Source organism: Sander lucioperca, chromosome 13 (genome assembly GCF_008315115.2).
Source record: "Sander lucioperca isolate FBNREF2018 chromosome 13, SLUC_FBN_1.2, whole genome shotgun sequence".
Classification (NCBI taxonomy): Eukaryota; Metazoa; Chordata; class Actinopteri; order Perciformes; family Percidae; genus Sander; species Sander lucioperca.
Window position 1 is genome coordinate 30,557,867 of NC_050185.1, and position 15,164 is coordinate 30,573,030.

The 15,164-nt window shown below is 40.9% G+C and overlaps 1 protein-coding gene across 2 annotated transcripts in view; it reads left to right on the top strand.

Annotated features, from left to right (window-relative positions):
• The window catches only part of mcama (melanoma cell adhesion molecule a), a 51,592-nt gene that overhangs the window by 32,778 nt on the left and 3,650 nt on the right, over window positions 1-15,164 (top strand). For both annotated transcript variants that reach the window (XM_031308224.2, XM_031308225.2), the window contains exons 2-14: window positions 484-617; window positions 1,811-2,045; window positions 3,293-3,363; window positions 3,532-3,619; window positions 4,696-4,878; window positions 6,099-6,226; window positions 7,439-7,574; window positions 7,922-8,037; window positions 8,653-8,794; window positions 9,615-9,745; window positions 11,402-11,543; window positions 12,169-12,204; window positions 14,331-14,460. In XM_031308224.2, the coding sequence (XP_031164084.2) occupies window positions 484-617; window positions 1,811-2,045; window positions 3,293-3,363; window positions 3,532-3,619; window positions 4,696-4,878; window positions 6,099-6,226; window positions 7,439-7,574; window positions 7,922-8,037; window positions 8,653-8,794; window positions 9,615-9,745; window positions 11,402-11,543; window positions 12,169-12,204; window positions 14,331-14,460 (1,672 nt within the window). The remainder of the gene's footprint in view (window positions 1-483; window positions 618-1,810; window positions 2,046-3,292; window positions 3,364-3,531; window positions 3,620-4,695; window positions 4,879-6,098; window positions 6,227-7,438; window positions 7,575-7,921; window positions 8,038-8,652; window positions 8,795-9,614; window positions 9,746-11,401; window positions 11,544-12,168; window positions 12,205-14,330; window positions 14,461-15,164) is intronic.

A 15,164-nucleotide genomic window follows, 5' to 3' on the forward strand; every position in this document is an offset into this window, starting at 1 on the left:
CTCTATAACAGCAGCCAAGTCCAAAATGGCTGAAAAAGCACTTGGCTCTCTGAGTCAACAGCCCAGTGTCAAACTGTCTGGCCTTCCCTTGCCTACATTCCCCCGATGATGCCTAGGGAACTGGTTTTCTGGCCAAGATGTGGTTTTGTGGCTACAGTCAGCCAGGCAGAAGGGAGATGAAAATTATGCCATGTGGACAAGAAGCCTTTTCTTCTTTGTTCTGCTAACATGGCAGACTGGCTCCAGGTTGGCTTTGGAAGACCGTTCAGTCATCTGCCAAACACAATGCAGTTTAGAATTACATTAGGGTTGAGGGTCAAAATTAGATTTAAGGGAGTCACACGATCACAATGAAATGCCATTTTTTATGTTGGGTTAAATACTGTTTTTATAGCTTTAAATGGTTCATGGATAATATGGGACCAGTGCACATTTCCTGCACAAAGCATGATGTTGATTTATGTGCATTTCTGTATTTTTCAGCATGGGCCAAGGTGGAGCTGACTATGCATGAGGGTGTTGAGGTGTACCTGGGTGACTCGGCTCAGATCCCCTGCCAGTACAGCTTCACTGACACTGACAACAAGCCCAGCTTTTTCATGATCCAGTGGTTTGTGGTGAGTACTGTTGCCCCCCTCTGCGAAAACTTGACACTGCCTGTCTGTAACTATCCAACCGCGCATGTATGTTGTAGGGCTGCCTCCTAAAAGTCAATAATTTGAATCATGTTCTGGGAGCCCCGAACTCAGTTTCTAGTTGGAGCATCAGACTTTTTTATTCCTTCAAAATAGATAAAATAAGAGCATAAAGCTGGCTACAAGGAATTCAAATCTACATTGTTATACAGGACAAACAGGCTTTACAATTGTAGGTGATTCATGTTCATTTCCAGACATGATTTTTATTAGTTCCTTGCTTATAAAGTGACACACATAGGGCTGCAACTAACGATTATTTTTTTGTCGATTATCTGTTGATTATTTTCTCGATTAGTTGTTAGTCTATAAAATGTCAGAAAATTGTGAAAAATGTCAATCAGTGTTTCCCAAAGCTCAGGATGACGTCCTCAAATGTCTTGTTTTATCCACAACTCAAAGATATTCAGTTTACTGTCATAGAGGAGAAAATAAACTACAAATTATTCACATTTAAGAAGCTGGAATCAAAAAACTCAAATGTTCAATCAGTCGATCAAAATAGTTGCCAAATAATTTAATAGTTGACAACTAATCAACTAATCTTTGCAGCTCTAGACACAATGCTCAATCTCGTAAAAGTTTTGCATGAACATGCATGCTTATAAATGCAGTCAAGAATTTTTTTTTTAATTGTATTGCAACCAAATACATGAGCAAACACTTTCTACTGGTTTAACCCTTAAATGTGCTGTAGGTAGGATTGTGAAGATCCAGGACTTAGCCAAAAAATTTGAACATCAGCAACTTCTCAGTCCCTCCCCCCTTTCTGCTAAAGCCCAAAACGGTCTCCTAAGCCCCTCCCCCCACAAGGGAGAATGAATGTGTGCACGAGCAGTGATTGACACGCAGTTAGACACCGGCCCTGATTGGTGCATCTGAACAGGGAGCGGTGGATTTTTGCAAATCTCACTTCAGGCTGTAGGTGGTGCCAGAGGAGCATTTTTTTTAAATGACCTGCTTCATGTAGTTCTACCGGAACATAGGGTCAGTTTCAGCAAATATGACAGAAAGTTAGTTTTATAAGGCTTACCTACTGCACCTTTAACTACTGTATATCCAAGATGTCAGAGTTGAGTGAAAGTTTGTCCTGACTGTGTGTCCCCCCTTTGCAGAGAGCTTTCCGGCAGCCAGCCAGCCCACGCATACGGATCTTCTACGGTGATGACGAGCAGCAGATGGTGGACAACAACACGGACTACAGCGGTCGCATCCATGTGACTTCAGACCAGCAGGGAACTCAACTCACCATCCAAGATGTCCAGCTCAACGATGAGAGGGAATTCTTCTGCCAGGTTAATGGGCTGGTTGCCGGGAGCGGTGAGGGCAAGACCCACCTCCGAGTGTTTGGTAAGGAAGACAAAACATTGTTTCTTTAAAAAGGGATATTTTTCAAGTTTTTAATGCTCAAGTGGTATTTGTAATGTACTCCGGTGGTAACTCAGTTCACATCGACAGTACATGTGAATAACTTTAGTCTTGACGAGAGAACCATCTGGAAGCCCTTTGAAACTGAACCTGCCATTCAAAAGACCCTTTTCTTCATCAATTTCTGCTCAAGGAGGTTTGTTTCTGCTAGCCATCCGCTCCCCTCTTGTCTCTGCCGCAGGCCCGCCCAGCCCCGTCCCCCCACCCCCACTGACTGCCTGCGCAGTGCTGCTGCGTACGGCTGCGTTAAGACAGGGAAACGGCAATCCAGCGATTTGCCGCAGGGTTGTGCCGCGGGGGGGAGTGTCAATGAAACGTCCTATTTGTTGATTAAACCCCCCAATGTAGTACAATTCACAACTACTGTTTTCCATCAGATCGTTTATAGATCTCAACGTTTCCGACTGCACTTGAAGGCAGCTTGATTTTACAGAGAAAAAAGAAAAGAGACGAGCGAGACAAATCGACTGTGCTTTGTTGTTGCAGGAAACATTCAGCTGTTACACAACCCCCCCTGGGCAGTTCAGTACTTGTGTTTCGTGGCAGAGACATGGATGTATTAAGAGAACGACTGGGCAGCAATAGAGGCAGTGATGTTTCCTGTTTCCGGGACTCTCACGCCGCCTCAAAACACACCAACAAGTCTGATCGGCAGTTTCATGATTGGCCACGGCAGTGTGACGTAGGGTTGCGTTTTTTGAAAGTTCAGTCAGTCTCAACTTTTCCTGCAGGCCAGCTGCGTTTTTTTGCGTGTCCCCTCTGCAGCAAACCCCGCCGCAGCCAAAGCGTTCTACCCCCATTCAAAATTAATGCAAAGACCTGCGTTTTTGCCGCACTGTCTGACTGCCGACGCAGATAATTATGATAGAAATATATGTGAATATATTACGCCTTTTCCCTGATGGTCTGTCGCTAAATTTGTTATAAATTAAAATAAATAGTCGCTAAGAGGGTCTAAAAAGTCGCTAAATCTAGCAAGAAAGCTGCGAAGTTGGGAACACTGACCACAACATTACTGCTGCATCACTTCCTGATTTCCCAAACTATATTGTTAATTGCGCGTTAAGTGGTGTTCAAAGGAATTTGCTTGTTATAACTCATTGTTATCGCATCAGTTTTGAAAGCCCAGTTAATTATAACTGACTGAAGTGATTATTTCCCTGATTCAGCTCCTCCAGAGGCTCCAGTGATCGAGGGTGTCCCTACTGGAATATCTGTGACCAATGAGGGGCTGTCTAAGGTGGGTCCGCTTAACCCTAGACACTGAGATCAACCAATACAATAGTCTTACCAAGTAAAGTATACATCCGATAGTTATTAAAATCTCTGTTTGTCTATAGTATTTGTAGACTGCTGCAATTACCAACCTCATGATACTAAAGATTTTTCAATGTGACTCTCCATTCAGGTTGCATCATGTGAGGCTCGCAACGGCTATCCTAAACCCAACATCACCTGGTACAGGAACGGCATGCCACTGATGTCTACACCAGGACGTGAGTGCAAACAGTAGACGGGCCAATGTGTCTGTCTCAGAGGGTCTGCCACGTACCACACCAGTATTTCCTTTGGTTTAAATCCAGGCCATTCATTTCAAATCTCAGCATATCGATGAAGCTCTGGAACGGGGAAGTATTTTCTACGCACGCAGATTAGCAAACAGTAAAATCTAAAAGTATTTCAGAAGCAACAGCAAGGAATATTCCTGTCCACAGAAAATTGGGATATTTTAAAACACGGTAGCAGCTTGGCTTTAGGGATGTCAATGTCAGTTGGTCAGTCGGTCCACCCCTTTGGACCAGACAAAAACCTCTCGACCAAATATTGTCAAGATGTGTATATGTTTGCCCTGAAATTTGGTACAGGCATTCGTTGTTCCCCACAGGATGAACTGTAATAATTTTGGTCCCCAAGTTTAAATGGCTTGAATTTAAATTGTCTGTTTCACACTGTTTATATTTGACATTTTATTCTATCCTATCCTGTTATGCTGCTGTAGCCTACTATACCAAATATTATATTATTACACGGCTTTGTTAAATACTCAATTACAGCGTCCTGCTGCTATGATCACATTTCTGATCATTGACCATTTTTAAATCAACATTTTTGGTCAAATTATTGATTTCTTAAGTAAGTAGCTGTGTAATAAGTGTCACCCTGTCCGGGTTTAAATCGCAACTAGGACCCCCTCGCTTTACATTATCCCTATTTAAAATTTACATTTACAGTTATTCATTTAGCTGACACTTTTGTCCAAAGCAACGTACAAATTAGATGCAATCCAAGCCACAGTACATCAAGAATAGGAGCCTCAACACTTAAGGTCTACAGGTACCACAAGGCTGCATGGCATAGCAAGGGACATTTGAGTAACTGCTTTCAGAAGTGGTACGTCTCCAAATCAAGTTCTGTAACCGGTTCCAGCACAGAGGGACCGCACAGGAGAAGACACTTAATCTAATTGCGTATTTGCTTATTTGCGTATAAGTGTAAAAAATGCTTTTAATCTGCTATCAGTATTAGCTGTGGCCCATTGTTACATATCAATATTGTCTTGTCCATACTGCAGATATAAACGTGTTGATCCTGGTGACCCGGAAGTCCAATGTCTCTGGGATCTCCGTCCAGAGCACACTGGAGTACAAGGTGGTTAAGGACGACAAGGATGCCCATTTCTCCTGTGAAGTCAGCTTCTTTGTCCCGGGAGCCATCAGGACAGTAGAGTCCAACAGCGTCAACATCACTGTTCACTGTGAGTTAACGCTGAGGCTTTTTATACTTCTGTCATGTCAATACTTTTGTATTACATCAGTTGTTGCCAGTAATTGTCCCACAATGTAGAGGTAAAATCATTGCTGCAATATCTTCCATCTTTGGGACATCCGACTCAACTTGTTCAGTTTATTGTAGGCTCTAACTAACGATTATTTTCATTGTCTATTAATTTGTTATTTTCTCGATTAATTGATTAGTTGTTTGGTCTATAAAATGTCAGAAAATGGTGAAAAATGTCGATCAGTGTTTCCCAAAGCTCAAGATGACGTCCTTGAATGTCTCGTTTTGTCCACAACTCAAAGATATTCACTTTTCTGTCACAGAGGAGTGACGAAACTAGAAAATATTCACATTTAAGGAGATGGAATCAAAAAACTCAAATGTTCGATCAATCGATCAAAATAGTTGGCGATTAATTTAATAGTTGACAACTAATCGACTAATCTTTGCAGCTCTAGTTTAGTGTTTCCTCTGCCATGAGGCCAGTGGACCACATACAGTACAATTCATTTCGCTTTCTTTTTTGTTAAAGGAATAGTTCACCCAAAAACAACAATATAAATTGTGTATAGTACTCACCTCCCTAGGCTCTCTATGGTCCCAGAAAGTTTTCTTTCACCCAAAAAATGAAAGCATATCAAACAGACGTTTGATATGAACAGATCCAATAATTTAGCGAAAATAGCTGTGTTGGGTGGTTCCATGAGCCCACAAATGGCTACAAGACACTGATATGCTTTCATTTTTCGGGCACTCGCTTTCTCCGTAATGTGTCAGGCTTACGACAGCTACAGTATTCGCTTAAAGGGGCATTCCACCAGTTTTACACATGGTGTTCAGTTTAGTTGTCATGAGAAGTACTACTCAGCCTGAAAAAAAGGTGTAGAAAGTTTGTTTGTCCAGAGAGTTTGTGCTTTGATTTTTTGACCATTCTCTTTAATCTGTCTTGATATTAAATTGCTGGAATAACCCTTTTACATATTGTAATTGTCAGTAATGCATTGTAACACAAGACACATTGCTTGTCTAAATAGTTTGAAACAGTTTATTATTGATATTGTGGCAGACAGAGCCAAACACAGTCTGTGCTGTCAGCGTTATGGAAATAGCCTTGTAAAGTGACTTTAGCAGCTCGCTGAATAAGCCTGCCTAAGTGTGTGTGTGTGTGTGTGTGTGTGTGTTTGTGTTTGTGTCCAGACCCTACCACCATGGTGGAGCTGTGGAAGGAGTCGCCCCAGGGCTTGGTCAAAGAGGGGGATACTGTGGAGCTGCGTTGCCAGGGTGATGGCAACCCCCCGCCGGTCTTCATTTTCAACCGAGAACAAGTAAGAATAGGAGGCATTTTCTCACCCTAAAAGTCCCAGAGAGAGAATGGGTGACACGCAAGAGACATGCAGGGAATGTTTTTGATATGTAGAGCTCACAGGGCCCCCATGCAGACATGAGTGTGCAAGGTCTGTGAGGGCTCTGTCAGCTCTGACCCTGCATATCCAGGCTGGGGTCTGAGACCGGAGGCCACACTGACAGGGCTCATGGGTACGACTTATTCCCATGTCAGAGACTCATCCATTGTATGTGTGGACAACACAAAAACTCAGCTGACTGCCGTTTTTAACTTTTCCTAACTGGACAGTCACTGGCATTTGGTTAGCGGTTGTTGTAACCATGGCTTAGAAGGTAAAAGCATAATTTCTGCTGTGAAAAACAATAAAGGAAAATTGTGTTTATTCTTTTTTTCTACAATCTTATTTTAATACTCTTGGCCACCATGCTGTGTTACGATATATGACTCACTCACAAAAAATATTGCTGAGATCTGGAGACACAATTACTCAGCTAGATCTATAGCGCATAGTCTAAAGTGCATGACAACTGCATTGGTCTGAAATGAGCAATGACAGTTAGGCTGCTTTGCTCTGGGTGTAAGATTGAGCCCTAAGTCTGGTAAGGCACATTGCACACAAATCAACATAAAAACAAAGAAAATGTTATTACTTAAACTGTAAGTCGTTTATGTCCGTAAGATCTCTAAAACCATCACAACATAGTTATTCACAATCACAGTTTTTCAATGCAATGAACAATATAACAGACATTTTGTGTTCTTTTATTTAAAATTTCAAGTAAGTGGTTTTGGATATTACAGTGAAACATTTAGGATTTAAAATGTTAGCATAGTCTGTAATCTCGTCAACTTTTGGCAATAAGCTATAAGATGTTGTCAGCTTTTTATTAGCGAAGTTAATAGTGATGAATTCCTGTATGTTTTGGAAAAACTGTTTTCCACTCACAAACTCTTTCCGCCAAATAAAACTAAAGAAAGTCATCTTTTCAATGTAATGCTAAAATCTGCAACTACCCATAGGGCTAAACTGTGACAAATGAGATGCTATTTTCAATTTCTCTTGGAAATGCAGCATGTCTTCACCCTAAGAGCACATCTGATACAAGATACAAAGAACTTACCTTAGTTTATGTCATTACTTTCACATGATCACAACATGGATTTAGATTACAAATAAGAGTATTTGTTGCAGGAGCTGGATGTGGACTTGGAGAGCAACCACGGTGATGTGTTGATGCTGTCCCCAGTGTCACGGAAAGACAGCGGCATCTACCAGTGTCGTCCTCTGGACTCTGAGGTCAAAGGAGAAATGCAGCTTACTGTGCACTGTGAGGAACGATGATATATACAAACACACACATATAATAATATACATATATTTGAAACAACTTGGAGACAGAAACAACAAAGGAGATGTACTGTAACATGTTAGTTGGTACGCAAAGTTTTTCACTTTGGACAGATCCAGGCTAGCAGTTTCCTCATGCCTTCAGTCTTTATGCTAAGCTCTGCTTACCACACCCTGACCCCAGCTCTGTACTTAAATCACGGACAGAAGATTGATATTGGTCACCTTATCTCAATCTCAAAAAGAAAGCAAGTAACAATGAAAACGTATTCCTTTAATTTATGTTTTTCCTGTGTCTTGTTTTGTCCGTTTGTATGTTGTGTTCAGACTTGGACCCAGCTGTGGTGGTACCTAAAGACTCTGAGGTCATGCTGAAAGGAGAAGATCTGACTGCAACCTGCAACGCTCTGTCCTCCCTGAAAACATCCACTGTCTGGTACAAGGTACGTACAGATTAGACTAGATTAGATTTGAAATGGAACAGGAGCAGTGTCATCAGCTGCAGACCTTGCTAAATTAATTTTGACACACTTCTGCGAGGCTGTACTAGACACAGTGGTTCTTTGAGCTAAATGCCGACGTCAGCATGCTCATATGCTCACAATGATAACACTAACACACTAATGTTTACCTGTTGTAATGTTTGCTATCTTGGTGTAGCATATTAGCATGCTAGCATTTACTAATTAGCAGTAAACACAATGTACAGCTGAGACTGATGGGAATGGCATTAGTTTTGTACGCATTTGGACATTAACCAAAGAATTGGCCCCTTTCAAATTTTGAGCTGAGGAAAAATCAGGATATCAACAAAGTTGTAACAATTCATCCTCTGGAGAACATGAATGTCTGTGCAAAATGTCATGGAAATCCATCCAACAGTCTTTGAGATGTTATGGCGCACCACCCGACATTAAGCCACACCACTAACTCATACACTGACCATTCTCAATATCCAACATCTCCTGTGTTCATTCACTGATTGTGTGTGTGTGTGTGTGTGTGTGTGTGTGTGTGTGTGTGTGTGCGTGTGTGTGTGTGTGTGTGCGTGCATGCAGGATGGGAAGCAGGTGGGTAAGGGGAACACATTGCATCTGAAGGACGCCACCTATGAAACAACAGGAGAGTACGTATGTGAGGTGACCGTTCCCTCCCTGCCCGCCCTTCACACCAGCGGCTCCGTCCACATCATCGTCCAAGGTCAGTCATCCTCTACACCCCTCCGCCAACTTTGCTTTACTTCTGGGGCCAAGGGAAGCTTCCAAAAAAACCTTTTTCCATAATCTACTATACTTTATTAAACACAAAATTAACTTTGTGTCATTAGGTAAGTTTCTGTCCACCTTTTTTGAGGAAAGGACAATTCGGGGGAAAAGAAAAATATAAAATATAAAAAAAAAAGTTTTTATTGCTTTGCTGAGGTGAAAAAGTCAGCATATAGGAACGTGAAGCAAAGACTGAAGGAAATAAATAGATCCGAGAACTCAAATGTCTTTCTATATAGATTCCATTGTGTTTCTGTAGTTTGTTCTTGCTGGTTTTTAGATATGGTTATGAATGGACTCTCTTGTGACAATTTCTGCCTGACAGCTCTGGTTTGAAACACCTTCTGTTACTACGAGCATGTCAGTCAGGTAAAGATTGGATTATGATAGACGCGTCGATCATTCCAGCTTGAAAAAAAGAATTGCATCAGTTTTGAGCTTTTTTCCCTTTACAAAAAAAAAAAACCCTACGAGGAAAGAGGGTTGTTCCCCTGGCAAGCCACTGGAGGGCTTTAATGAGAAGCATCTGCAGGAAGTGTCGAGTTTAACTTGACAGTAGCGTAACATTGAACGAAAAAGTGACTGGAATGTGTAAGTGAGTAAAAAAACTGCAAAAGCTCAGAGCAGCAGAGTGTGAGTATGACTCTGATGTGTTACTGTACTCATAGATTAGCTCTGTGGAAATGAATTATGAATTTATCAAGACAACAACTAAAATATGACTATATAAATAAATAACGTGTGTGTGTGTTTAGGTGGTCCCCAGCTGGTGGGAGTTGAGCAGGAGGTGCAGCTGGAGGAGGCAACAGGCAGGATGGTGAACCTGAGCTGTGAGGTTCAGGGCCATCCCCTGCCCAGCCTCTCCTGGAGCATCGTCGGCAGCCAGGTACCCTGTCTGACTCGCAGCACTGACTTATATTCACATACGATAGGTGGTTATTACTGTTGGTGCAATTCATCGTGTTCATGTTGATGTACAGCTAGAGCTGTAACAATTCCAAATGTTGCTTTACAATTAATTGTCTCAGAAATAATTGCGATTAACAATATAATTGTCTCTTTCAGTCAAATTGTACACATATTTATTTATTACTTTTTTAAACACATTATGAATTCCAGGATACATCTTTTGGTTATATTACTGTTATGTGATCCAGATAATGTAATGACACAGGTACACAGCATATGAAGTAAACCACGCCTCTAAAACATTTTGTCTAACTGTATCCCCCCTTGTCATTTTTGTTGCTATGAACTAATTAGGGTCAAGTGCCAACTAGCATAGCTTTAGCTCAACAGTCCGACCAATAATCACTTATATAATTACAATTTGGCATGTCTAAACAAAATCCACAATTACCATCAACAGTCATACCCCTTAGTATCTTAGCTAGCGTTAGCAATTAATTAAACAAGGGAATCATGATTTCGTACAAAAATTCACAATTAGACAATTATGTAATAATTGTTACAGGCCTATGTACAGCAGACCCTAGTTTGTAGTGAGTCGAACTAAACGCTTTACACTGACAGTGAAAGCCTGGATCTGTGGCTTGACTACTGTTAATGTAATACTTTTATTTCTCACGTTTTTGCTGTATTTGTGTGCATAGACAGTGAAACGATCTTTTTACTACTTTTATGTGCTTTATATTTTGAGTGATTAACTAGAGATTTGTAAATTATTATAGTCGCAGGTGTCATTTGTCTTGTATTTTGGGTTCCTGGCAACTTTCTACTTTGTTAAATTCACAAAATGATAAAACGTGTTTCATGCTTCTTGCGTTGAGCGCGGTCTGGATGGCGATACAACGCAAGCGCGGCCTCGGCGACCTTGTACGAAGGGTCTGAGCGCCAAGCCTTGCTCCTACAAGATTTTGTAACAACGCAGACACCGCTTTGCAGTGATTGGCTACAGAAGAGAAGAAGTCCGTTCTTTGAGCCGCTCTGACAGGTGCTCAGACCACTTTGACCGCAATCAGTACGAATGACCAGAAGACGGTTCACAGCGAGGTCCAGGCGCGCTGAACGCAAGAAGCATGAAACCCATTAAAGTCAGACTTTATTGTGCTGAAAAAAGGGATACCTGCAAAAATAACCAAAATGAACCTGGACTCCTCAGGGTTATTATTATAAGTTTCAAAGTTCTTAAGTAAATAAAATCCAAACACAAGATATAAAACCAGACAAAATAAATAAATGCACAAACGTGTAGGATCTTTAGCATAAAATACTTAAATTTGAAAGATGTAAAAGTGGAATATCAGCCAGGAAATGTACAAAGTCCTTTTCACACTGTGTGGTGTTGCAGGTTGACTAGTGAGGTGTCCCCGCAGTAATGGCAGCTTGTTTACTTCCACCTATGACATCTGAGATTATAGCCTTTACAGTTTTGCTAGTTGTGAGGATCAGCAGTATTTTGGGAGTATGCTCACTGATTGTGTGTGTGTGTGTGTGTGTGTGTGTGTGTGTGTGTGTGTGTGTGTGTGTGTGTGTGTGTGTGTGTGTGTGTGTGTGTGTGTGTGTGTGTGTGTGTCCACAGAACTGGCAGGAGGTGGTGAGCAAGGCAAACGAGCACATTATCCACAGCGTGGTGTCGGTCAAAGTCACCTCAGACACCAGCGCTCTGTGCAACGCTTCCAATGACCTGGGCACTGAAGTCAAGGCTTTCAGCATCAAAGCCAGTAAGAGCTTCTTTCTCATGTGCACTGGAACATCTGTATGAGTGCTGTGGATTTATAGGATAGAGAGGGAACCAGATTCAGGCTTTGAAAGTGTCTTAAATGTGAAGTAACATTTGCATTTAAACAGTGCTAGTTTTGGAAAATTCCTCTTCTCTCGTTAATGTCCTATCATTCTTTGCCTGTACACTGTCAGACTTTATAAAATATGCAGCAGAAACGTGCGTCCTTTGTGTTCATCAGGGTCATTTATTAAGACTTCAGCTGTAAAATCCATCAGTGATGCAGCCTGTGAGGGAGAAGATTGTCACTTTTCAGTTCACTACTCCCTCTCATCCACCAGCATTGCAGCGGATCTGTCATATCTGAATGAAGCCATAAGAAACATTTACATAAGACATTCTTAAAAGCCCTGTGTTACACATACAGTCGGCTCTGTTCCCTTGACATCTCCAGACAAATATGGGATTGTTTGTAATTACTAAGGCAGCTGCAATCAAATTAAGTGTGTGTGTGTGTGTGTGTGTGTGTGTGTGTGTGTGTGTGTGTGTGTGTGTGTGTGTGTGTGTGTGTGTGTGTGTGTGTGTGTGTGGGGGCCCACTGTAAATGTTGTTCTACTTGTTCACAGTTCCCAGAGTCACTTCAGCTGCTCCCTTCTCTCCTGGTAAGATTGTTGCTCTCCAGTCTCTTCTTGTTTAAGACGCCTCTTTCCCTTTAGCTCATTTTCTTCTTTTTTAGACTTAAGTTCTGTCCGTGAAAGGGTTGGAGGACTGTATACATTATTTATGATTTTCATACAGGGAGTCGATGCCAGGACTGTCTTTAGTTTGCTGGCAGATCTTTGGGATTGCCTGTGGGCATATTAAATATTCTGTTTAATACAGAGAGAAAAATCATAACACTAGAAAATTCAACCAGGCCAACACTTACAATGATACTTAGACCAAACGCTCTGCAGCGGTAAAACATTATTTGTATATCCCAGAATTGTGTTTAACAAACAAAAATAAGTTAAGTGTCTAACTTTTACGGACTTTTTCCAGACAGTCTTGTGTTTTATAGTGGCTTTTTACATACCAGGCGAAATTGTAGTGAAGTATGGAGAGGGGCATTATTATGGGGCAATTTTCTGTCTTTATCTGAGCAGTCACTTCATGCCATTAAAACCTTCACTAGTCTGTGGGGAATACAACGGGCAAATAAGAAAATAAGAACATTTCACCCACAACCATTAAAAACAACACTGTCAAATATATCTCAAGTAGAGTGCGGTTTTACTCCCAGGAAATAAATATTATCTTGCTCTTCTAATTCTTTACTGAGGTTATTAGGGACCACTTACACAGTCCCTCGTAGTAGAAGCTTCCTACACACACTTAACAAGCAGTGGAAGGTCTACTTTAAGAATGAATTGCAAAAGGCCGATCTGGATAATTAGGCTTAAAGCTGACAATGATAATGTTAGGTCTGAGATAACATGCCTGTGGAAAGAAAGCAATGTGTTTGATGATTTTTATTGTTAGTAATGGTACACAGTTTTGCTACAAATTCTGTCGTCATCATCACTGACACACTTCTTTGTTGTTAAGAAAAGGAGGGTACAACACTGCACAAATATTACTTTGACTATATAAGATGATGCATTTAATAAAATAGTTATATATTGGTATGAACCACATAAAATACCATGATAGTATGGGAATAGTTTATATTTTAGTGATGTTAGAAATTAAAATTAAAAAGCTCAATTGAAGAAGCTTCAAAGTCACCAATACCTGATACATTGTTAATATTATACAGGGCTCGAAATTATAAATAGAGTGAACGGTTTGTAGTAGTTTGGATGAAAATGCTGAGCAAGCAGACTAAAGTTAAAGTTGTAGCTTCTTTTTTTTTTTTTTAAAGAAAAAGAGAAGGAAAAGCTCTTCATTCGGGATGGATAAAGTAATCTAAATAAAGTCAGTTAATAAGGAATGGGTCACAGATGCTGCGCAAAATAAATGAGAATTTTCCGCAGTCCTGCCACTTTAATGATATTATCGACATCATTTCACGCACAGCTAATTATTTCTCATGCATGAGGAAATGGACGTTGTTAAATAAGCCACTAAAGATACCAAATAGTTTAAATAATGCAAATTGAAGGTAGATGTCGGGGGACTTGTCAGAGACAGATTTAAAAAAAAAAAAAAACAGAGGCTGACTTTTAGTCTCTAATAAGCTCCAAAAACACTGGATCCTACATAATGGAACCTATAGCTTCTTTTTGTTAGACCTTTCCTGCCTGCTAAACGCTCCTAAACATCCCAAGTCTTTGAAACTTCACCCACCCGGCTTTAAACACAGGCTTTTCTGTTTCCTTTTGACTTAGGTCATTTTCCGAGACTTGCCAAAGCTCCTCCAGAGATCACTTATACAACTGTTGCAACTGTTTTCAGAGTAGTTCTCCACAAGACTAGTGAACTGACTTTTATCTATATAATAAATAAGTGCCCCTTTGAAATATACAGAATGCAGTGTTTCCCCTCATAATTTGGCCCAGAAGCTGTATGCTCAGGCAAAAGTGATTTGGTTTGTGTGGAGGCTGATAAACAGAAACCTTGTTAATCTAAAATTAACTTCTTTTGTGGCTGCCAATTTCGTTAAACACCACTGCTGTCAAAGCAGCAGATCCTATTGCGAGATGGACTGACATTAACATGTGAGCGGTCTCTCTCTGTCTGTGTGTGTGTGTGTGTGTGTGTGTGTGTGTGTGTGTGTGTGTGTGTCTGTGTGTCTGTGTGTGTGTAGCTGAGGGCAGCGGGGTGATCATCGTGGTGATCATACTGTGTCTGCTGCTGCTCGCCATCCTCGGCAGCGTTCTCTACTTCCTGCATAAGAAGGGGAAGATCCCCTGTGGACGCTCTGGGAAACAGGAGATGTGAGTACCTTCTCTTCTATTATCTGCCCATGATGTCTACAGAACAACACAACCCTTTCTTAAAGGATAGGTCTGGTGATTTGAATCTTTCATGTTGTCAACAAATCCAATTCAAAGACCAAAACCAACAAAATGTGATACTAACAAGTATTATATGTGTATATATGATATATCTTATTCAATAACATATACACCGTCTTGCTGCTGTAAATACTCATTAGAACACCAACTGCGTATTAATCCACTGCTGAAATTGGTCCCAGACACACTATTTACCCATTCCTCCGATGGACTTCACACTTGGCTGGTGTATTGCTGAGGACCCAAGGAAGTGCAGTGTCGACTGTGAGCTCTTGAGATCTACTGGACATATTTATTAGTGCGTTATTTACACACTTGCACTAGTGTATTGAGGAGTGCTTCAACCGTTACACCGCCGAACTGCATCCTGGGTACAGCTCGCTTCCTGTCGCTCACTACAGTACATTCAAGAACAGATTAAGAAAGAGAGACCGGAGATGTTGCAATGTAGCAAACTCAAACATTTCAAGCCTCAGCGATGTCACTTTCAAAATAAATGCTTTTTAAATGCTTTGTTGCTTTGTTGTTTGGATGAGCGGTTCTCGAAAAAGCTGAAAGTTTCAACGGGCAGTATAAAAGTTTATTCGTGACCTGCTTTTAAAGATTTGTCTGTTTTGGTCTTT